General features: G+C 32.2%; 1 protein-coding gene across 1 annotated transcript in view; it reads left to right on the plus strand.

Annotated features, from left to right (window-relative positions):
• The first annotated feature begins 457 nt into the window (after window positions 1–457).
• The window catches only part of LOC111425101 (defense repressor 1), a 133,472-nt gene continuing 107,939 nt past the window's right edge, over window positions 458–25,990 (plus strand). The window contains exon 1 of the mRNA XM_023058877.2: window positions 458–796. Within this exon, the coding sequence (XP_022914645.1) occupies window positions 710–796 (87 nt within the window). The 5' untranslated portion in view covers window positions 458–709. The remainder of the gene's footprint in view (window positions 797–25,990) is intronic.

Raw genomic sequence — 25,990 nt, forward strand, 5'->3', positions numbered from 1 at the left:
AAAAAAAAACAAAAAGAAAATATTCGCAAAGGTAAGAGACCTTCCTTTGTTATAATGACCCGTATTTCCACATATATTAACATCCATTTTACTCTTCATACTTGCGGTTTGCAACAACGAGAAGAAAAAATCCAACCTACAAGAATAAACTAACATATATTAACAAAAAAAATATAGTCCACCTCCACATAATTGGACTATATTTCCTTTTAACCCACGTTGTGTTATACAGCATGTATATGTATTTCCATAGCCAGCTGTTTTTCGTTATCTTTATTCCACTACGGAGCGCGTTCTCTCCGAGTATCGTTTTAGTAACGAACTACGCTTCAAGGTCCAAAGTCCAAGTCGTACCTTGCGAATCAATACCGAGAGGAAGAACAACCTAATCCGGTTGTCGTAGCACGGTTCATACAACGTATAAAAAGCACGCTCCGCGCACAGTATCCATTCAATATAGTCCAAGCTGTGCAATAGTATGGACGTAGTCGTACAATGCGCAAGTGGTTTTATATACAACAAACGTTTCTCTGTCAACCTTATAGAACTTTGCGAGTTTGTCAAATGATTAGTGGGTTTTACTAATTAATAACCCAAAATCCGGAACGAAAGGATATAAAATATTTATAAAAAATCGCTATAAATTCGATAAAAATTCTCTATATTTCGGTTTTACGGTAATCGAGTGAAAATCGTTTATAAAATAAAAATGTGGTGTCTTATTAGCCAACCCAATTCTGTTGTTATCGAGGTTAGAGTGGATCCGAAAGCCATTGGACAGGAATGTTTAGAAAAGGTAAGGATTAAACGAAAAGATTTAATTTCATTTTTTATCTTCCTTGACACGTTCTCATAATGAATGAAGTAATTGCGAATTTTACCAAGCTCTTTGACACGAATGGATACTTGACGCTAAAATACTCTGAAAGCTTGTTACTTACTCCCACGTGATTTATTTCCAATCTAGTACATAATACTTAAAAGGCTTTTCAGTATTTTCAAAAGACGATTTCAATTACTTCTTTTAATATAACTTTAATATTATATCGGTTTATTTTATTGATTCCCATAAAAAAATTACTCGAAAAATCAGAAATTATAAATTGAAAGTTAAAGACAAAGAATGAATATTGAATAAATTATAACTTTTTAATGGAGCTTTGCTGAAAATCCTTTAAAAGGAAATACGGCATCTGAAAAACCATTATCTTTGTTGGTACTTTTCTGTTTTTGTTACTTAACAAGTAAACAGTAAAAAGATGGAAAGTCGAGAAATATTAATTATTTACCTTTGCAACTAAATATTACATTAAATATTTACTTTCCGTTTTAATCATACTTTCACGAACTACAGAAAGTTATTCGACTTTATAAAAATTATTAATTAAACTAATAATTATTTCATTTATTATAATTAAATAACACAATTATTTTTTATAAGTTAATTAAGTTATTATCAAAGAGCTTTGATACATGCAAAGGAACAATCCCTTTGTGTGTAGGGACATCTACGGTGCGATACTTCAAACTTCAATAAAATTAATCTCACTGTGTACTTACGAATAGTCACTAATGGCCAAAGACTTTGTCGTTTATTTTGTTTTATTGTTAGTAAAAAAATAGTTCTTTGTAAAGAAATCGCTTCGTACATATGAGATTGTATATTATCTTTGAAAGTTAATTAAACTAGGGGAGAATGACGGAAAGATGTTTTCTGTGATAAAGGGGATGTAAGAGATAAAGGGGACTCTTTGTTCAGCAAAAACTATTTTGGGATATCGCAATTAACTGAAAATATCTCGTTTTCTTAACTAACACTAGCACTATAACCTTCTTCAGAAACAAGTTCGATGTGGTGAAAATATACAACTTGGCACGAATAACAATTAGAATAAACTTAACATTAACACTAGACCTAGAATTAGAAACATTAGGGTTTAGCCGTCTTGAGAGACGAATGGCTAAACCCGAATGTTTCTAGTTCTGGGCTAGTGATTAAAAAATACTATATTTTTCAGCTTTCTGAAAAAAAAAACAAATTCACTTTGTTTTTTTTCTGTTTACATCACTAACTAGAACTAATACTAACTAGTGATACTAACAGTATCACTAGAATTAGAAACATTCGGGTTTGCCGAGTGTCTCTTAAGACGGCTAAAAAGGTTTGGTGATGAAAATGGATAATAATAATCAATAGTTTGTAATTATCAATAATTTATTAATAGCATGAGATATCAATAAAATAAATAAAAAATTATGATTGAATTATTTGATAAAAAAATTTTTTTGTTATCAAAAACAAAGATAGACATAATCCTGATATTAACAGAGAATACATATTCCCTTAAAAGCTGGTTTTATTCTAAACGTGGAGAAGTTTCAAAGAAAGAAGGATTTTGTGCTCAAGCCAGATTGAGTACGAAACACATCTCTTGCCATATTAAAGCAATTAATCGTATACAAGAATTTTATACCTTTTGTATTTGGTTTTCTAAGCGTACAATATGAATTGAAACTCTATATAATTAAGTAGTGAGAAAATTATTTGTATTCTATTCTAACTAGAAGTAACTGTAGCACGAGAACTAGTGATGTAAAAAAAAACGTTTTCTTTTTCAAATTAAAAAAAAAACGTTCTGAAATTACATGTTTTTTTTGCAAATTATAAAAAACTTTCATTATAATTCAAAAAATGTTTTGTTTTTTTTTGTAAAAAGAAAAAAAAGAAAACAATTTACGAAAAGGACAAGTATCGTCATCTACAGTATTTAAAAAAAATATAAAATTAAAAGGAAATTAGAACTAAAACGCACGACAAAGCATACAGTTACAGCTGATGTGGAGGAAAAGCTTGTGTTAACTGATATTGCGAATTTTCTGGGAAAGTTCGTTGGAGATCTTACCCACTGCATAGTAGACAGGTTTTTGTAAAACTACCAGCAACATCAGCGTCTTGCAAAAGAAACTTTAGCATTTATGGGGGATTGCATACGTCTAGGCAAAATAAATTATTAAACCAAAGAGCAGCTAACGTAATTGATATTGCCCATAACCTGAAACTAACATCCGAAACTATTGTTGATGCTATAAGTACAGCTCCCATTCAAATCACCAATACCGACTTGGAAATGTCAATTACAAGTGGCTCATCAATACTTTCTAACGTAGATATTACAGCTATAGTTAACATGGATGTGATTTAGATCATCTATGTTATAATTCTGACAATTATTTGTGATGTACTTTTGAAAAATTATCTGTACACGACACTGACACATTGGAAGGACCAGAAGAATTTGACGTTCATTGTGATTCTGATTAAAAAATCCTAGTCTCTATTAAGACAAAACAATGTTTCTGAAAAAAAAAAAAAAAAAAACAAATTGACTTTGTTTTTTTTCTGTTTACATCACTAACTAGAAGTAAAGACAGTTAAAAAAGTTTGGTCATGAAAATGGATAATAATATTAGATTGACTAAGCAACAAATGAATAATGTTGAGAAAAACGGGATTTTCGTTTTCATCTCTCTAAAAATATAAGACTTCTCAGAGTAGGCAGGCTGAAGAAGCCGCTTGGTTACTCTTTACGTTTTACGATTATACAGGCTGTTGTTTCTGTAAGTCGTGACATAAATTTAATCACTAATACTAGAGACAAAATGATGACCATTCGTATAAAAATTTTTTAAGAAAATAATCTAGAGTTTGATTGTGTACTTTTAAACTAGTTTTTATTTTATATAAAATTTAAGTCTAACCGGTTTCGGCCCTTGGCCATCTTCAGAGACTCTACAAATAGATTAACATCTCCCATCTCATCCATTTGACAAACAACTTTCTTAATATTTCTTTTTGTTTTGTTAAAAAAGATCACATATCAAAATTGAAATTAGATTATTAGTTACTAATTTACAAAATTAAAGTTTAAAAAGTTGTAAAATGAAATTAAGGACGAAGTGTTACATGTTTACAGGTTAAAATTTAAGAACGCGCTTTTTATAATAATAAATATTAAGAAACTTGGGAAAAATTCAAGAATAATAATGTGGCTTAAAAATCGACGATTTTTTTAATCAATGGGAAATGACCCAAAAAACACGTTAAAGATAAAAAGAAAGTGCGGATAAGTGACTAACACTAGATTAACTTCAGTTACAAAACATCTATTATATGATAACTAACTTCAGGTTTAAAATATCAACCTCAATTTTGACATATTTGTAATCTTCATTAAAAATCCTTTAAAATGGGTATAAACACGACATATTTATCTTCAATATTAATGAAGTTATGATCAACTTCCGGTCAAGAATGTCAACGTCAATTTTGACATATTTGTAATAGTCGTTTAATTCCAATATTACTCGAGATATAAGCAACTTCCGGTTTGAAATGTCAATGTCATTTTGACATATTCTTAATTTTTATAATAAGTCTTAATATTTGTCACAAAAACAAAAATATAATAAAAAAGAATAAAAAATTAAGGTTGGTATTAATATTTAAAAATTAAATTTCTATCTTCATTGTTGCTAACTTAGCGTTTAATGTTTTTTAATCTAACTTTTTTGTTTTTTGAGATAAGTGCGTCATCTTTGGACTCATTTTAAAGGTTTTTTAATGAAGGTGACAAATATGTCAAAATTGACGTTGACGTTTCAAACCGAAAGTGATTATATTTCTATTAATATTAAAGTTAAATAAGTCGAGTTTGGACTCATTTTAAAGGATTTTTTATGAGGTTGGCAAATATGTCAAAATTAAAAGTTCTAACTTTTTTGTTTTTTGAGATAAATGTGTCAAGTTTGGACTCACTTAAAAGGTTATTTTATGAACATTACGAATATAATAATAAAATTAAAGTTGACAGTTTTTGTCACGACTAAACCCGAATGTTTCTAGTTCTCGTTCTAGTTTTAGTTTAATAAAAATATACAACATAGTAATATCTTATGCTAACCAGCGCTACCTACCACTGCCACTAGAACTAACATTAGACCGAGAAGTAGAAACATTCGGATTTAGTCCCACGTCTTTCAAGACGGCTAAACCCGAATGATTCTAGTTCTAAGTCTTGTGTTAGTTCTAGTTTTAGTGCAATAAAAATATGCAATAAAATATAAAAATATTTTTCTAAGATAAGTTACACCTTTACCAGACTGCATGAAAATCTCTAAAAACGATAAAATGTCGCTTAGTCAAGTGATGTATGTATAACGCTGTGAGTTATCAGTAAAATCTGAGATTATTCTGTGAATTATTTGATAAAAAAAATTTATTTGTCATCAAAAACTAAGATAGACCTGATATTAACAGAGAATGCATATTCCCGTAAAAGCCGGTTTTATTCCAAACATAGAGAAGTTTCAAAGAAAGACGGATTTTGTGCTCAAGCCAGATTGAGTGCGAAATACATCTCTTTCCATATTAAAGCAATTAATCGGATACAAGAATTTTATACCTTTTGTGTTTGGTTTTCTAAACATACAATATGAATTGAAACGCTATAATTAAGTTGTGAGAGAGTTATTTGTATGCTATTCTAACTTGTACTCTATTCAAGTACCTCCGGTTTGAATAAACAATTTGTAAACTATTATAACCTTTTCTAACACAATTCTATTGTCATCCCTAATATCTACCATCAGGAGTTATCCTTAAAACCGGCTTTATTGAAGATAACCACTTACCTTGTTTAAAAACTTTAAAGGGGCGATTCATTAATGTTGACGTTTCAAGTTACATAAATAGCAACTAAACGTTTGTTCTTTCATTAATTATAATTTAAAAAGTCGTTTAAACCTTTGTAGTCACAAAAGTTCCTGTTTTCTGTTATTTTTAAATATTTTTCTTGGGTACAAAATCCTCTTTGAGTGAGTTATTATGTTGTCAACAGACTCTGCTATTTTTAGCGCATAAATATTAGCTTTACGCTGTGTGAATATAGAAAAGAATAATAACTACTCTCTCTTATAATGAAGTTGAGTAAATATAACAATTTTTTATTGTTGTTTTTATGAAAAAATTTTTGTAATAAAATATTTTAAAATTAAATCGGTTTTAACGACCTAGTTTTTTGTAAAAGTTTTTTGTCAGTCTAGTGTTAGTTCTAGTGGTAAAATTAGTTCTTGTTTCAGTTGTTATTCAGCGTCAGGTTGTTTATATTTTTATTGAGATAAAAGTATTACTAACATTATACTTAGAACTAGAAAGTTTCTGGTTTAACCGTTCGTCTCTCAAGATGACTCTAAAGATGCACGTCTCTCAAGATGACTCTAAAGATGCACGACTAAACCCGAAACTTTCTAGGTCTAGTGTTAGTTCTCGTGATAGTACTAGTGTAAGTTCTAATTTTAGTTGTTATTCATCACCAGGTTGCTGTACATTCTTATTGAGCTAAAAGTAGAACTAACTAGACCTAGAATTAGAAAGTTTCGGTTAGTTCTACTTTTAGTTCAATAAGAATGTACAGCAACCTGGTGATGAATAATAAATAAAATTAGAACTAACACTAGTGCTATAATGAGAACTAACACTAGACCTAAAACTAGAAACAATTCGATTTAGCCGTGCTAAATTCTATTTAGTTGTTATTCAGCGCCAGGTTGCTGTAAATTAGTAGTAGTTTTACTTGTTATTGGAGAGAATAATTACTAATCTCTCTCATAATGAAGTTGAATAAATATGACAATTTTTTACTATTATGAAAAAAGTTTTTTTAATTAAAAATTTTTAAATTAAACGCGATTTCATTAGATTATTAATGAACATATTGAAAACTTTTTGCCATAACGACCTAGTTTTTTGTCAAATTTTTCGTCGGTCATCCTTTTTCGACTGAATATTAACGGGTGTATTTGGGTCATAAAGGAAGTCATTGGAGTAACTTCCTTCTCGTTACGCCGCAGGCCGATGGTCCATTAAAAGTAATGAAACCATTTTTTTTACATTGGACCGGGTTAGCCGCGGCGTCATTTTCTAGGCCACAATAGCGAAATTTAAAAGCAGACCGCATAAACCCCGATACTTGAAAAATCGATATGACAGATGCTGGAGCACACGGAAAACCGTTTTTGTACATCAATAACCGTCATCTCGAAGATATTACACTTGATGGATACGTCGCTCCTCTGGGAAACGCCGTGTTAAAAATGCGAAGGGGATTAGGAGAGGACAGGAAGCGAAGTCCCAATTCGCAAAGCGGGACTTCCTGACAAACAAATAATGGCCAGGCACAAACGGGCGCTTTGTTTGCAGTAGCGTTCGCCGCTTTTAATTTAGGACCATTATCAAAGGAATCGAGATCGAACCCATTCGGGTTTTCGGGGTTGGGAAAGGGCTCCCTTTTCGCCATTAGTTTATCTACATATTCCCGGCTGGAGAATTATGCTACGGTCGAGACCAAAAAGTACAAACCGAAGTTCGATCAATTGGAACACTAAACAAACTGTAATTTCAACACCAACACAATGAGTTTTTCTTCTTTAACGGATATTAAAACCACCGTGACAACTATTAATAACCATTTAGTACTTTTTTAGTTATTTCGAGATAAATGTTAGTAATTAAAAATACTCATTTCTCTACAATAGATTATTTGAGATAAATACTAAAAACTATAACTGTATAGATATAAAAATTTATTATTATTTATTGTTATCGCCAAAATTTAATTGAAATTTATTTTTTTTCCACTCGAAATTATTTCCAAAAAATTAACAATAACGTGAATTTTCAATGAGTAAATTGTAAAGCAGTTCATCACAAAGGATATTCTAATATTGATTTTGATCCAAAAAAAATGTTGGTACTAGAAATCAATAAATCATATTTGTTTATTATAGATAAAATCTATATGTTTATAAACGATACTCAATTCTTGAAGCATTTTAAACTCGATAAATATTTGATAGACACTTCAATTATATCCGAAAACAACTATGACGTCAATTTTAATTTTGTTAGTTTAAAATCACAGATAATAAAAAAAATGACTGTGACGAAGAGAAGTTTTAGTAGTAAAAGTTTTAATTAAACCGGAGAAACTGCGGAAAACGTGGACATCCATGACACCACCCGCAACGTACGCTTCATCACTGAGATGGCAGCGGTATCTATTTTAACGGGTTTCCTAGACTTTTCCTACGGAAACTGGGTTATAACAAGTCCCATAAATATGTGTAGTTGAATATCAGGTTCGTATACCTGAAAAGGTAAATGAGAAAAGAGAATTGAGAACTACGATGTGCTCTAAACAAATATTTTTATCTATTAAAAGCGTAGATGTGTACACATTCCTCTTTACCAAGTTTATTTTCCTTCCAAATATATCTGCCGATGGCGATCCTCGTGAATACGTGGCGGAACCGTTCTATTGGAAAATATTTCACCTACACATGTTTATTCTTCGGGTACAGAAATGTTTAAATTTTTTTATTGCGACAAGAATGGTGTTTTTTTCAGTCTATTCACCTTTCGACCCACTTGATTTTTCTGAAATTATAAAGTGGCTCGTCTTTGTTCTCGGCTTTACCAGTAAATTCCGCTTAAAGCTCGGATGCGGGGCGAATTTAGTGATTTTTAAGCAAATAGGATTTAGTCGCGAACTGCTCTCGTCGCCTCCAAACCTCTTTATCCCTAGATTCGCATCCCCGCGCTCTACTAAACCAGTTCGGATTTGTTTACATGCACTGGCATCGAATTCGTACACTGATGTACAATCACCTCACTGATTACTCTGTTTTTACCCATCTATATCTGCCATTAACCTCAGCAATACTATCAAATTCTATTTTCGCCATTACAAATGGAAGTTATTCTGTAACGTACATACGCTCAAAGTGATTTGCATATGGTAATTTCCATCAACGGAAAGGTAATACGATCCTCTCATCTCCTTCATATTAATTTTTGTCTGCTACGTTATGATTATTTTAAATATGATTTCATATTGAGTGATATAGCAAATGTTGGGAAGTACAAATTATTCTTTATCTACTAGTTGAGGTTTTCAAGGTTTTTGCATCACCTTATTAAGCGACAAATGTTTTCATCTGTCTAAAAATATAAGACTTCTCAGAATAGACAAGCTCAAACTATTGAAAATTGTTTAGTGCCTGTCCATTTTTATCACAGAACACTGATGACAGTTATCACAAGCACAGAATCCGCTTGGTCACTCGTTACGTTTTATGTATTAATCACTAAAATTAGAAACAAAATGATGACGATTCGTGTAAAAATTCCTTGTAAAAACAAGTTTCTTAATACTAACTTTTTGTTTTGTTAAAAAAGATAATGTATCAAAGTCGAAATCAAATTATTAGTTACTAATTTACAAAATTAAAGTTTAAAAAGTTATAAAATGAAATTAAGGACGAAGTGTTACAAGTTTACAGGTTAAAATTAAAAAACGCTCTTTTTTAACAAAAGAAATATTAAGAAACTTGGGAAAAATTCAAGAATCATCAAGTGGTTTAAAAATCAACTATTTTTTTTTAATCAATGTGAAATGACCCAAAAAACACGTTAAAAATAAAAGGAAAGGGCAGAAAAGTGACTAACACTAGATTAACTTCAGTTATAAAACATCTATTATATGATAACTAACTTCAGGTTTAAAATGTCAACCTCAATTTTGACAAATTTGTAATCTTCATTAAAAAACCTTTAAAATGAGTATAAACACGACATATTTGTCTTCAATATTAATGAAGTTATGGTCAACTTCCGGTTAGAATGTCAACGTCAATTTTGACATATTTGTAATCGTCGTGGAAAATCCTTTAAAAGGAGTCCAAACAAGATACGTTTAATTCCAATATTACTCGAGATATAAGAACTTTCGGTTTGAAATGTCAATGTCATTTTGACATATTCTTAATTTTTATAAAATGTCTTAATATTTGTTACAAAAACAAAAATATAATAAAAAAAAAATAAAAAATTAAGGTTGGTATTAATATTTAAAAATTAAATTGCTATTGTTGCTAACTTAGTGTTTAATGTTTTTTATTCTAATTTTTTTGTTTTTTGAGATAAGTACGTCATCTTTGGACTCATTTTAAAGGTTTTTTAATGAAGATGACAAATATGTTATATATGTTATAAGTTAAATATGTCGAGTTTGAACTCATTTGAAAGGATTTTAATAAAATTAAAGTTGACATTGACAACTGAATGTTTCTTTCACAACTAAACCCAAATGTTTCTAGTTCTCGTTCTAGTTTTAGTTCAATAAAAATATACAACATAGTAATATCTTATGCTAACTAGCGCTACCTACCACTGCCACTAGAATTAACACTAGACCGAGAACTAGAAACATTCGGATTTAGTCTCACGTCTCTCGAGACGGCTAAACCCGAATGATTCTAGTTCTAGGTCTTGTGTTAGTTCTAGCGATAGTACTAGTGTAAAACTAGAACTAACACTAGACCTAGAACTAGAAATATCTTCTTGAAAAACTTTCTTGTTCTAGGTGTAGTGTTAGTTATAGTTTTAGCGCAATAAAAATAGACAACATAGTGATATCTTATGCTAACTAACGCTACCTACCGTTGTCGTTTGTAAAATGGATAAGATGAGAGATGTTGATCTATTTTTAGAGTCTCTGAAGATGGCCAAGGGCCGAAACTAGTTAGACATAAATTCTATATAAAATAAAAAACAAACTTTTAATTTTATACTATCATCTAGAAAACGACACTGGCCCGAAATTGTAGGTTCATCTATTTTTTCTATTGCAGAATTTCTTGGTGTATCCATGTTGGTTCTTAGACGTATGATGCAAATCGGACTTGAAATCGTATAACGTGATTTGCGCTTAGCTTCATCCTTTGAAACAAATAGTATTGTAGGTGTTTCGGTATTCTGCGTTTTTTTAAAGATAAGTTACACGTTTACCTACCAGACAGCATGAAAATCTCTAAAATCGACAAAATGTCGCTTAGTTAAGTGATGTATAATGCGGTCCAATTAGTATACCTCCCCTAAAACTATTTAATTGCTGAGCAAATATCATGGTCTACGCGAGCCTTGGGAAGGCCACATTGTAGTTTTTATTCCTGGCCCGGATAATGTCGTTCATTATAAACAACATTGCAGTGGTGCAACTGTAATCTGCTTTAAATCCAGAATATATAATTTAACTATTATGATAAATATATTTATTCATCTGCAAAAAGCTTCTCTGCCATCTCTTGCAAAACTGGCAGGATAAAAACTGATAAGTCGCATCTCGGAGCAGCGAGTAGTCTAATAAGGGCATGTTTCTAAGTAGAAGAGAAATGGGTCCTACTTTCACTGTTACCCATATTTTCACTAAATCCTTCACTTCCTCATCATCATAGTCGGTATCTGTTGCAACTTTTTTATTAATTCCACGCTAAAACACTTCTTTCAATATAGTATGAAGAAACATATCAAAACATTCCTGCAATACACCACAAAGTAATTAGTTCGAAAACAATACGTTTATTTCTTGAACTCTTACAATTTTATCAACTCGTTAAAAAGTACAAAAAAGCTCACTTTTGTGTATTTCCACAACTGTTGTAATACTAGATGCAAGACTAACTAAAGGATATGATATAAACTTTTAAAGTTTAATATAGTCGATTAATATTATGCAAAGAAGAATTAAAGAAGTCGTGACATCAAGATTTACTGGAATTAATACACCATTTTTAGTTTGTAGACTCTGCATCTCCACAGGTAGCAGAATTTAAAAGTTTGGCGACTTTCCTGGCACGACCAAATACTGCCTTATTTGAACCATACAATCACGGCATTTCGAAAGCGATCATTGTCGGATCACCACTTAAAATGGCACTCAATCTAAACATGTGACATCTGAATTCCTAAGACATTGTATATTCCTTCCCACTTAATTTGCAAAAACGAAGTTTCAATATAACGATTGTTAATGAGTTCGAATATCGCGTATGCTATATCATATTAATGTAAGTAGTATTTTTCGATTGACGAATTTCTTCCTAAAACCTCAACGTCATATCGTATTACGTTGAGGTTTGTTAATCGAGTAGAAGCACGAATCAAATAAAAGTGAAGATCTACTTGTATGTATTGATCCTGATATAACCTTGACCTTAAGATCTCTCCGAGGATGAACCCATTGTCGTGAATTCTTGACCATTCAAGGTCAAGACCGACTTCACTCCTTTATATAATTCTAGCATTAAATTATAAGCGCTTTAAATCGAAATGCAATGTTTAAATCATGACGATACCGAAGATAAGCTGTTAAATTACAAAGATTTCGCAATCATGACATTTACATCTTCAGAAAATAAGTTATCAATTTTCAGTTTGTATAAAATTTTTACCAAGTACATGCTCTATGTTACTATGATCAAACAAGCAGATGATTTGTGTAATATTTTCAAAAGAAATTAGGTTATCAAAATAAAGCTTTTTTTATCAATATTGTTAACGACTTATGTTCTTCATTAAAATCTGTTATTTTAGTTTTAAAAAATGAAATCTATCATTTAAATCATTTAATAGGTGGATTTCATCCAACTTTTTCATAGTCTTAATCAACATGGTTATTTGTCGTTTAGGTAAAATTTGTTTCGACACATCTCTGTTAATCATGTTATTAGCATGCCCATTAAAGTCCTCAAACATGCACTACGACCAACCCCAGCGGTCTACCTCCATCGAACGTAGACGGCAAATCAATACCGTTTAAGTAATTCTTCATACACGCAGAGTGCTTTATTCTGGAATGACTACGTTCGAATTTCAGTTATAAGAAATTCATATAATCTATAGTTACTTATACACTCCTTTTCAGAGGTGGTTTTCGATGGTTACACTAAGGTGGATGGACGATATTTGGTTCTTAAATTTATTACTTAAAGTTTTTAGTTTTGAGAGAAAGTATTAAGTTCCCACTCGATCAAGATTATACTCCAACAAAGCATCAAAATTTACACCTTTTACAATGAGCTCCAATGCAGGTGATGTTAGGAATATCATGTTGCCTTACGTACACAGATAATCCCAACTCTCCGCGTCCCAGCTGTTTATGTTATCTCTTTTCTTAGAAATACGAGCATCATTCATTACCATTTATTTATTGTTAGTGAAGTATGACATTATTAGAAGTAAATATGTACATCGAAAGCATTAAATTTCAATTCTTTAGCTCGTAGTTAGACAAAAAAAAATATATGGAATGAAAAAGTTTGCTTTTTTATTTAGAAAACCGCTTGAACGATATTTTTCAAAATCTGTGGTTCTAATTTTTAATTAAAAATGAAACCATTTAAATAAACATTTTCATCATTTTTATTAAGTTTTACTATCAAAATGACTTACAAAAAAAGTAGAAAATAATTTAAAAGTGCACACTTTTACTTTTTCTTTTATGTTCATAGATACTATCTCTCAATAAACCCCAAATATAGTCTCCCATCGTGTTTTCATTGTATTGGCCTTGATAACGTTGTTCGAAGCTCATAATGTCCTGGTGTAAACGTTCTCCTTGCTGTTCTGAATACGCTCCCATATTGTTTTTGAATTTATCTAAATGAGCATGCAGCCCATGTACTTTTAATGATCCTGCAGCCCATGGCCTCAAAATTTTTTAGCATATTTTCAACTAGTTTTTTTGTAGTTTTCAGCTTTGTTATTTCCTAAAAATCCAGAAACAACTGCTTTAAAACTGCTCCAACTAGCTTTTTGAGTACGATTCAACAACGTTGGAAATTTTTCATCGGCAAAAATCTGTCTGATTTGGGGACCAACAAAAACCCCAGCTTTAACCTTTGCTTCTGATAACTTTGGAAAAAAATTTCTTAAGTATTCAAAAGCTTCTGAGGTTTGATCCAGTTTTTTAACAAATTGTTTCATCAACCCTAACTTAATGTGCAGAGGCGGCATTAACACTTTTTCCGCTTCAACAATTGGCTCAAATTTTACGTTTTCTTTTCCGACACAAAGTTCATGGCCTGTTATTACATTATTCATTACATTATTCATTATTCTGTTATTTCATGGTCATGGCCTGTTATTACAGGCTATGACCGTTGAGTATAATGCTTAGCATCCGCTCTGCTATCCCATAAGCACAAATAACACGGATACTTTGTATATCCGCTTTGAAGTCCCATCAAAAACCCCACCATTTTAAAATCTCCAATCAGCAACCAGTTATACTCGCGATACTTTACATGTTCAAGCAAAATTTTTACACTTTGATAATTTTCTTTAAGATGTACCGAGTGAGCGATTGGAAGAGATGGGAATTTATTTCCGTTGTGTAATAAAACAGCTTTTAAGCTTCTTGTAGAGCTGTCAATGAATAACCGCCATTCGCTAGGAACACTAGCCAATTTCTTCGAACATACCTTTTATGTTATTGCAAAAACAAAGTCCATCTTCTTTTGTGAAAAATGTTGAGAATGTTTCATGCCTAGTCCGTTGATCCGTGATATTAACATCATCAAGCAAATTCCACTGCTATAAGCGAGAGCCTAAAAGCTCTGCTTTACTTTTTGGCAAATTTATATCTCTAATCAAATCATTAAAATCTTCTGTAGTGATGAAATGATGTTTTGGTTGTTCTGGTGTCCGTAAAAACTCGTTATCGGAATTACTTCTATGAGAACTAAGAAATGAGCTACTTTTTTGCGGTGGCTCAGGTACTGGTCGTGTCAGATCGTGTGCGATTGGAGCAGATGAAGATTCAAGGTCAGGATATTCGATAGGTTTTGCATTTTTACCTCTACGTCTTTTACTCGGATTCTCAATGCAAAAATAGCAGTCGTTTACGTGGTCTTTTGGTTCTCGCCAGATTCTTGTTAATGCAAATTTCATAGACCTTTTCTCACCTCGATACCAGCCTAAAATATAGAAATAGAAATTAATATGTCTATTGTATTTAATTCACCATTTAATTAAAATTTGCTTACCTTCCAAACATCTTTTACAATAACTAGAAGCAACATGTGGAGCCCATGTCTTGTCTTGATTCCGAACAGGACAGTCAAAATATGCTTCGTAGGCTTCACAGAGAACGTGAGATGTATTTACAACACGAACTTTAATAAGTTGCCCACATATAATATAACAAAATGCATCAGCATCATATTTACACTTTCGCGACGACATTTTAAGTTATTCTAGACTTGTACAAAACACCTGATCGTTGTTTATCACTGGAGCGCCACCTATCAGCACTGTATGAACGTTAATTAAAAAATAATTAAAATTGATTAAAAATTCAAAAATGAGTATTATTACTATAACAATTACAAAAGCAAACTTTATACCAAAAAAAGGTATTTTCTTTTCGTTTTTGTTCATAATTAACCAGAATATCATAAAATAAACTTTAGGACAAAGAACAAAAATTTTTGTATAGAGTCATGCTTCATTTAGATTTACTTAAAAAAATATTAATGTAAGATTGTAATTAAAGATTATGAAATACTTAGCACAAAAATTAACTAGTACCAAAACTAAATTGTGTTAAAAGGATTTTACAAAAAAATTTAATTTTTTATTGAATTAAAAGTTAATTTTTTATGGAACCCTGTTAATCAATTCACTGAGAATATTTTCACGTGCATGTTTTCAGTACGGTCCATAAATTTCGAGCTCGTTCGGAGTAGATTTTTGTACTTTGAGAGAGGATTGGCGGAGACCAATTAGTCTTAAAAATACATTCGAACTTAATTAATATTCCGACACTTTAAACGAACTTAAAAATACAAGCTTTTTTTAGTAATCTTGTATTAGTATTGAAAGATTCTTGCTTTACGAGAAATTCTTTACATCAAAAGCAACGTTGAAAACAAAAAAAAAATATAATTCAAATTTGTACAAAAAATGATATCGAATAGAAAATTTTTAATAGTATCTTTTGTCAACTCAAACGAGTATAATATAAGCACTTAAAAAGGGCCCCCGGAAAAAGGAAATGGAAATCGCAGATAATAAAAAGATGTAAGAGGACGAAATAATCATACTTTCTCGTTTTATAACCCACGCAGATGTATGTGAGCGGAAGATAAACGTTTCTTAAAAAAATATACCTACTCTACCACACCATTTCATTTTTTATTACTAAATTTTGTTTAAATCAACGTCGTTCGTGATTTATTCTTTTCAATTCGAATCTCGTTGCTAGAAAGTCAACATTGTGCATCTGGTACCTAGAGCACGAGGCAATCGTCACGTACGAAGAACAAAGCTCAGGCACCCTCGGCCATTTCAGAACGATGCCTCAGCTGCCGTCAAACGCAACAGGCAACTCGTACCCTCAATACTATCGTTATTAGCGAAAGAGAAGGATGCTAATTAGCAACTAAAGCGTCGACTCCTTTGAACCCGACAAGTAAATAATGGGGGAAACCCGTTTTCCTAGTAACATGCAAATCTCATTTCTCGTAAAGACAACACAATATAAGAAAAAAAACAAAGATCAAAGATCAACAATGCTTTGAATAGTAAAAATATCAATAGATAACAATGTCGTTTTTGCGTTTGTTGCTGAAAACAATGAGTTTTGAATTTTCGAATTTGATTAACGATTCGGAGAGGTGACATTCGTCTCTATTCGGTGGATGGGTTGTTTTAACAACGGTCTGCAGTTGGCGGAAATTTAATTAATTTCTCGTTCACACATGAAATTACAATTGCTACCGAAGCTATAAACGCGGCCGCGATTTTATATCGCATTAACGGAAACTCGGTCGGCAAGTTGAGAGGGTAAGCCGATAGGAACCACTTTTCATAATTTTCTCGACCATTATATGAAAACGTTACGATGGACGGCTAACGGTGTGGGTGGCAAAGCTAGCGTATGCTGTTAGGTTTAACCGCTCGACTCTTGGATAAAGTGGCGTTAACGTTTTATAGTGTAGGGTCGATGATCTTTTCCCTCTTTAATAACATAAAAATTTGATACAATATTAATATTACGTTTTCTAATAATGAATTATAAATAAGAATGAATTTTGTATTAAAGTCTAATGATCTTAACGTTTCACTCTGTTAATATCAGGTTGGTGCCGTAACTGTACCATTTCCTTTATGGAATTTTGATTACCAACTTTTGAATTACTTCTAATTTCCTCAACTCTATCTTATTACTGTTCCTCTACGGAAATATACAACATGTATGAGAAACTCAGTTAGTGCTAAATAACCACTGTATATGTATGAAGTCTTATACAGGTGATTCAAAAAACCGCTGACAGACTTTTAGAACAGGTAATACATGAAAAATTAAGATGAATAGTCTTATATAAATGGGTGTCAAACTTTCTTTAAAATTAAACATTATCTGCAATAAAAAAACAATTCATTTTAGTTTCTCATAGTAGGCTTGTACTATTTAAAATAAAATTAAACATAAGCTGTCATTAATGTCTATAATAAGTGTGCAAGTCAGTTAAATAAACGAGCTTTTAAACTTTTTTCTGTAATTTTTACTATTATTTTGCAATTACTTCTGCTATTTCGCTATTTTCGATAACAGTATGAATTACGAATATTCATTTCAAGAAATGACAGATATGCATCTCGATAGGCTTTGCGAATTTCGTTTCACGTGATGCAGTTAGGCAGTACAGGAAAAGGTTTCCTGCACGAAGAACACCAAATCGGCGAATGTTTGATAATATTGATAGAAGATTAAGAGAAACAGGTAAATTAAAACCAATCAAAATTAATTTTGGACGACGGCGTTATGCTAGAATTCCGGAATCCGAGGAAATGGTTCTGAGAGCAATAGAAAATAGTAATATGTTAAGTATCTAATAATATGTTAAGAAATTTAAACATATCCCAATCGAACAACAATTGCATCCTTATCACTTTCAACGTGTTCAACATTTACTACCTCAAGATTGCCCACCAAGACTAGAGTGGTCACGATGGCTGCTTGATAAATTTGCAGAGAATCCCAATTTTTTCGAATAAGATATGCACAGATGAAGCTTGAAGTTTGTAAGTCCTGTATTGAGTCTTTACGGTTGTGGAAAAAAGGAGAACGTTCTGGATTAGTCTTATGATCTGGATGGAGCCTAAGAATCATTTCGATGATTGTTACTTTTGCGTAGTAGATGCTAAAGGTTTTAATCGAAATCAAACGTGGAGATATTCAGACTTACAGTCTACAAAATGTCCTGTTCTACACAGAGAAAATCTCCCTCGGCCTATTTACGTTTAAAAAGTAATTCGCATGCCCTCAGAAACAATGATGTTGCCAAATTCACAGAAATCGGGACAGTCTACCAGTGGAAGCGAATGGGAGGGTGAAACATCTACGCCGATGTTATTTTCTCAAAATGAACTCAGTGATTTAATACGTGATCTCAATTTATCAAAACAAGAATGAGAACTGTTAGCCGCAAGATTGAAAGAAAAAAATTTATTGGCTCCAACAGTAACAATTACAACATACAGAACGCGAGAAAGTGAGTTATTACAAATTTTTAGTGAAAATGAAGGACTGGTGTACTGTAATGATATCGTGAAGCTGCTTCCAGACATGGGTTTGAAAGAATACAAACCTACTGAGTGGCGCCTTTTTATTAACAGTTGTAAAAGAAGTTTTAAATGCGTCTTACTGCACAATGAAAATAAATTTGCATCAATTCCAATTGCCCATTCAACAAAACTCAAAGAAGAATATGAAAATGTAAAATTAGTTTTAGAAAAAATTAATTAATCGAAGCATTAATGGCCGATCTGTGCGGATTTGAAAATGGTTAATTTTTTACTTGGTTAACAAAGTGGATACACGAAATACCGTTGTTTCATTTGTATGTGGGACAGTAGAGCAAAGCAACTTCATTGGGAACAAGATGTTTGGCCTATAAGAAATTCTTTAACTGTCGGTAAAGCCAATGTAATAAGGACATTGCGCAATGGACATTGGACGTGCGTTGTGGCGACGATCAAGAGAAGGCTGAATGCTGCTGGACTCGTTGGGCGACGACCAGTAAAGAAATAGGAAGGTATGCGTGGAGTGGGCAAAGGCTCACCTCAACTGGACCTCACAGCAGTGGGAGCAAGTCATCTAGAGCGACAAGAGCAAGTTTTGTTCCAAGTACCTCTTGAGCTTCCCCTTTAATAGACAAGTTGGCATTGATTTTATTTCATCAGGATGAGGATTATTGTATATTCTGGCCGATTGGACAACAATATTTTTTTGAATTCGGGTAAATCTTGTCATTAGACTTTTATTTCAAGTATGGTACTCATGTGTTTGTTGCATTTCTTTACATTATCTAAATGTAGATTCCTGTTAAGGTAAGTATCTGACTGCTTAAAATATTCTTTACATATGCATTCTTTGATTCATAAATATTTCTACCACATTTCTTTTGTAGTAGGAAGTTTTCTTTGCCGCTGATGAGGAAACACAAAATATAACGCTATATCTAAGTGCTGGGTGGACTGTTCCATAATAGGCTAGCAACGCAGTCTTAGTAGATGTTCTATCTCTAATCTGCTGTATAAGATATATGTATTTAGCTAACTTAAATTCTAAGTATTCAATGTGTTGCTTCCATTGAAAGTTTTCATCAATCACCTCACCAAGAAATTTGACACTATGGGCAATTACCCGCTGGTATGGAGGCTATCACCTCCATACCTTACCTGTCATACTATCTCTAGTACTAGTTATATCATATTCGATAACTTCGGTTTTATTTTTTTGTTATTTAAGATTATTTGTATGAAACCATTGTTGTAGACATTTTATTGTTTTAATGTTCTTCAAGGTTGTATTCCTAGAACATTTGCATATTGCACAACTAGTACAGCACATCAGGCAAGGAATTCATATACAGTGTGCGACAAAATTATGGAATAAATTCAATAACCCGCTTATACAGGTTGGTCCGTTACTTATCGAACACAGAGCCAATTCCTTACATTAAATTATTACCATTTAACCCAATTTATGTTAGTCCAATTGTTAATAATAACAAAGATACAGATAGTTAAAGTTAATTCTTTATTTTCGGTTTTCTTTAATAATTTGGTTTATTTTTAAATTATGAACATGAAAATTGGTACATTATCATTTTTAAGGCGATAAATTATAATTTGGTATTAGTTTTGATCTATCTTTCAGGCTGCGGTGCCCAACCTAAAAAACTCTCTTAAAGTAGTCATATCTTTTTATCGTTAGAATTTTTACAACTCACGCAACCTGATACAGTTTCTAAGACATTTTTACATAAATTTGATATACCTACCAATCTTCTCTAAAGATCTCCGTTTTCAAGATAATCACTGTTTAAATTTAAGGGCACATTACATGATTTAACTATGCTCAGTAAACATTAATTTTTGTCGGTGAAAAGTGTTTGATTAGTCATCTTGTTACTATGAAATAATGCTCCGGCACAATCTTTTTGTAACACGGAAATGCATGATATGATGTGCATATACGATCAAGAATACTTTGATGGAAGGAAAACGTACAACAGAAGACAATAGAAGTCAAAAATGATGAGCTGTCATGTTCATAATTTAAGAAAAAGCGAAAATATTAAAAAAAAAACGAAAATAAAGTATTACTATTATTTACTATTAACTTTAACCATCTGTATCTTCGTTATTATTAACAATTGGACTAATAAGAAAAGTTAGGTTAAATCGTAATAATTTAACGTAAGGCGAAACAAGTTTTGGTTTTTCAAAGCACACATTTTGAACTCATATTCACATCCCGATAGTTATTTGTTTTTGAGATATGACATCATTAACAAAAAACCTCTTATATTCGTTCATCATAACGTGTCATAACTTGAAAACAAATGACTATCGGGAAATGAATATGGGCTCAAAATGTGTGTTTTGAAAAATCAATTTAGACTTGTATCGTTGGTTTTGCACAACAATGTTTATAAGCTATTTATTGCATTTATTCCATAATTTTGCGGCATACTGTATATAACAAAAAGTACCCAACACTGATCCCTGTGGTACTCCTTTTTTGTTTTCAAACAATAAAATAAAAACTACTTTTGTTATTTAAGTTATAACTTCTACTTAGAGATTCCTACTGCGCGTATAATTGTCGTCGAAATATTTAAAACTAGGCTTAACAATAAGCTTGTTGTATACTGATAACTTGCAATGGGGTTGGGTTGGGTTGGGTTGGGTTGGGTTGGTGTCTCTTAATTAAGTAGTAATAGACATATTTTTGAAAATGTTAAAAATCGTCAAAAATATTCGCTATTAAATAGTGATTTTTTTTAATAATGTAATCCTTATTAACCATGTTCAGTGATGGGCGCTGGGTAAATACCCGGCGGGTAGGTATTTATCTGGGTATTTACCCCGGCCTAGGATAAATACCCAAACAGTACATACAAAAGTGATACAAGTAAAAATATAACAGATTCGGACAAAAATGTAGAGAAACATGATGAAATGGGCGTTGAAGACGAGGAATTGTCAATGATCGAAGACGTATTATAATCAGGTACCCACCGCTCATTCTTCATTCTTGCGACGATGATCCGCCCAGTTCCACTTGAGCTTTGCCACAATGTTGACCACATCATTTACGCCACTTCTTCTTCGTAGGTCTTCATTTCGTATGTGGTCCCTCAGGGTTACACCCAGTATCGACCTCTCCATCTTTCTTTGCGTTACTTTGAGCCTCCTGGTAATGGCCACCGTTAATGTTAAAGTTTCCGAACCGTATGTCATAACCAAAGGAGGAACCACGCATTAATTGAAAGCCTTTCCTTTCAAATATACAGGAATATCGCTCATGAAGATGTCTCTAAGTTTTCTGTAGGCTGCCCATGCGAGTATTATCCTTCTGTTTAGTTCGCTTGTTTGATTATTATCTCTCGATACACGAACCTCATGGCCAAGATATATGGCTGCGATGCGAACCAACTGAGATGAGTACTTTAAGAATAATAGTGGAAAAGACAAGAAAAGATAGAGTTAGGAACAAAATTGTAAGAGAATTTTGTGGATTTGGATATGTGATGAGATTTGCTAGGGGAAAAATAAAAAATTTAATGAATACTTCCAAAGAATGGAAGAAACCTGGCTGGTTAAGACAAAAGAGACCAAAGATTAGCTAGAAAGAGATCCCGGGAGACCAGGAAGTTGGATTTCCAGCTGTAATGAAACACCATGAATGATGCGTAAAAAACAGGTTACAACCTGAATACAAGAAGAAGAATAATAAGATCTTAAATGATTTGATGGACGTGCAATATGACTAGAAAAGAATCAAACAACAAGAATTAATAAAGCATAAAAACTGAATTTAGTCATTAATATTAGACTTATATTCAATTCAGGACATTCAAAGTTGTTTTTCAAGCATTAAAGAAATCGTTAAATATTTTCGAAAGAAGAGTATTACGTAAACGAGAATGGTCGGTAGTGAAAATATAAACTTTCTCGAAATATATGTACAGGGTGTCCCAATTTCGATGTCCGCATAGGCTATTTCCAAAACTAAAAGAGATAGAAAAAAAGAAGCTTACATGTCATGATCTCGTTTTTAGAGAAAATGCTAATGCCGAAAACTCCGAACAGCTATCGTCTTTTGTTTTCGCCCTATCGGTATAAACTGAAAATTTTGCGAAAACGACAATCGCGAATATCTCACTTATTATCAAAGATGGAGTATTATAAAGAAAACATTATATGGGCAACTTTTTACGAAGAATTCAGTGGCGTAGGTAGAATTTTTTTCCCATCTTTGGTTTTCGAGATTTGAGACATAACTTTATTTTTTTAAATGGAAACCATAGTTGGCTATGACCTAAAATAATTTGTTATTTTCTTCTGATAACAAATATATATAGTTTGTGGGGTATATTTCTTATGGTTATTGAATAATTAACATAAATTCATTTTGTTCTATCTAAAACTAATGTATGTATTTAAAAGTTAATGTTGCTATGGTGATAACCATACATACTATGATGGAATATAATGTATCAATTTTTTTTGTTCTTTCTAAAACTATTGTGTGTATTTAAAACTTAATGTTGTTATGGTGATAACAATGCCACGATGGAAAACATTGGGTACGTTCAGCAGGTGTCAACAGTTGAATTAAATCAGTCAGCTAGTTGTATGAGGTTTAATACAGCGGAACGAAATCGGCTGAACAAGCAATTGAGAATTAGCAGTTCAGCATAACCTAAAACTATGGCCAACAATAATATTTTTGAAAATTTTGTGTTATTACAAGAGATAATGGATGATGATGTTGATTTTAAGGCTTATTTCATTTTATACAGTTCTGCCAGTTTTCAAAATTAAAGGGGAGAAATAAAAAATATTAATCCTAACCTAGAATTTCACAACCGCTGACAAACTAAGCGCAGATTACTTACGCTGAGATATTTACTAAACTGCTGCGTAACAGCGCTGACTTAACATATCGTTCAGCCGCGACTGCTAATATAGCAACTTAACAGTTGACACCGGCTGAACGTGCCCATTGTTTCCAATTATTGCCAAAGTTTGTAGTAGTATTTAAAAATTCACTAACAACTCTGGCATTATGTGCTGGTGCTCCGTCATATTGAAAATATATCATTTGAGACTTATTTAATGGCAAATTGTTGACCAAAGGCACAATGTGCTGCCTTGATATATTGAGGTATTACCTGAGTTTAAGTTTTTATGGTAGATACTATATGCCAACATTCTATTATCTAAAAGGGCACACCATACATTGAACCTCAACCTTCTTTGAACACTCAGAGACTTCATTGGTCCAGATGACATTTTGAACAAACAGCAGATTATTTAATTTTTCTAAATATCATCTACAAAATTCTAATCTTAGATTGACATCTCCGGCACGTAAATAATGAGTTAGGCCCGCTTTGTATGGTTTATACATATTTTTCTTTCATATTCGGGAGCAGCGGTTTTTGGGTCAGACGTCTTGTTCAATTTCTCTGCAAGATGTTGATGGATTTATCGCAAGTGAAGCCAACACATTGACTTCATCCTCTTGCAGGCCATTTTGGTATGTTTTTGCACGTGGTTTGGGGATGGACCAAATATCTATTAAATTTTCTGCTAATCGGCTGAATGTTTTTTCGTGCGGTTGTCTTCTTTCTGGATATCTTGTGAAATAAAATTCCGCGGCTAACGTCGCATTCTTATCTGATAACTTATAGCATTCCATTATGTTACATTTTTCATAATTTTCGAAATTCATTGTAAAGTTTTATTCAGTTTTGTTATACTTTGACACTTAACATGCTGGTGCATCGTACCAGCACATAATGCCAGAGTTGTTATCGAATTTTTAAATACAAACTTTGGTAATTATTTGATACATTATGTTCCATCATAGTATGTATGGTTATCACCATAGCAACATTAACTTTTAAATACATACATTAGTTTTAGACAGAACAAAATGAATTTTTGTTAATTATTCAATAACCATAAGAAATATACCCCACAAACTATATATATTTGTTATCAGAAGAAAATAACAAATTATTTTAAGTCATAGCCAACTATGGTTTCCATTTAAAAAAATAAAGTTACGTCTAAAATCTCGAAAATAAATGATGGGAAAAAAATTCTACCTACGCCACTGAATTCTTCGTAAAAAGTTGCCCATATAATGTTTTATTTATAATACTCCATCTTTGATAATAAGTGAGATATTCGCGAATATCGTTTTTGCAAAATTTTCAGTTTTTGCCGATAGGGCGAAAACAAAAGACGATAGCTGTTCGGAGTTTTCGGCATTAGCATTTTCTCGAAAAACGAGATCATGACATGTAAGCTACTTTTTTTCTATCTCTTTAGTTTCGGAGATAGCCTATGCGGACATCGAAATTGGGACACCCTGTACACTTTAAAGCTAACACCAGGAATGTATATAAATTTATTAGACAGTTAAGACAAAGGCACAAATCGCACACAGCTCTATGCTGAGATGGAACAGGAAAAATAATATGTGATAGTAAAATGAATGACATTTGAAAAAATTATTTTCAAAACCTATTAAGCATAGAGAAAATTTTTTTCTAAACAGACAGCAGTCCGTCACACCAAAGAAAGGATAGTGTCATGGAACCTATATCAATCAGTGAGGTTCAAAACGCAATCTCTGCGTCAAAACATGGAAAGGCATCAGAGATTAATAACATACCATCGAAAGTATTCAAGATAGAAGTATTCATTATCACCAATATTGATGTTACAGCTTGGAACAAGATTTGTCCTAAATTTTGTTAATATTTAGCCCGACTCTTGCACACGCCTCCTGTATACGTTCAGCATCAGTTTCATCTCTCCAAGGATATCCGAAATAAGGACTATATCGTCCGCGTAGCGCAAATTACTTAGGTATTGCCATAAATGTTTAAATGCACTCTCCAGGACTGTGATGAACAATTTGGGTTCAACATTATATCGCCTTGTCTTACCCCACGCCCAATGGGTATTCGGTCAGTCCTTTTATGCAATTTTACCGTCATTGTAGCATGCTTGTAAATGTTATAAATAAGTTTGATGTATCGATAATGGACTCTGCATTTTTGAAGTACTTGCAAAACTGCCATCAACTCCATTTAAATCAAATTTTATAAATACCTCTAAATACCCATCTTGGGTAAATACCCCAGGGTATATATCCAGGGAATTTTCCCTTGAAAATAAATACCCGGGTATTCAACAACACTAACGAAACTCGTTAGTTTTGCGAAAAAAAATCAGTTTGATTGAGTTAAGGTTGAAAAAAATTTATGTCTATTAAGTTTGACACACGATTTCTAAAAAAAGGAGTAGTACAGCACCCTTCTCAAGTAATTTTATAAGATGGCCTGATTAGTTAAATTCCAAAATGATATAACACTTGCCACCTTTCTTTTTATAAAAAATATTATTGTTTGTTTTTCTGCAAAAAATTAGTTATGTGCACCAGTATTATCATCTCTGTTTATGCCCTAACTTACAAGCAGATATAGCAGATAT

This window comes from Onthophagus taurus, chromosome 7, assembly GCF_036711975.1.
Source record: "Onthophagus taurus isolate NC chromosome 7, IU_Otau_3.0, whole genome shotgun sequence".
NCBI lineage: Eukaryota > Metazoa > Arthropoda > Insecta > Coleoptera > Scarabaeidae > Onthophagus > Onthophagus taurus.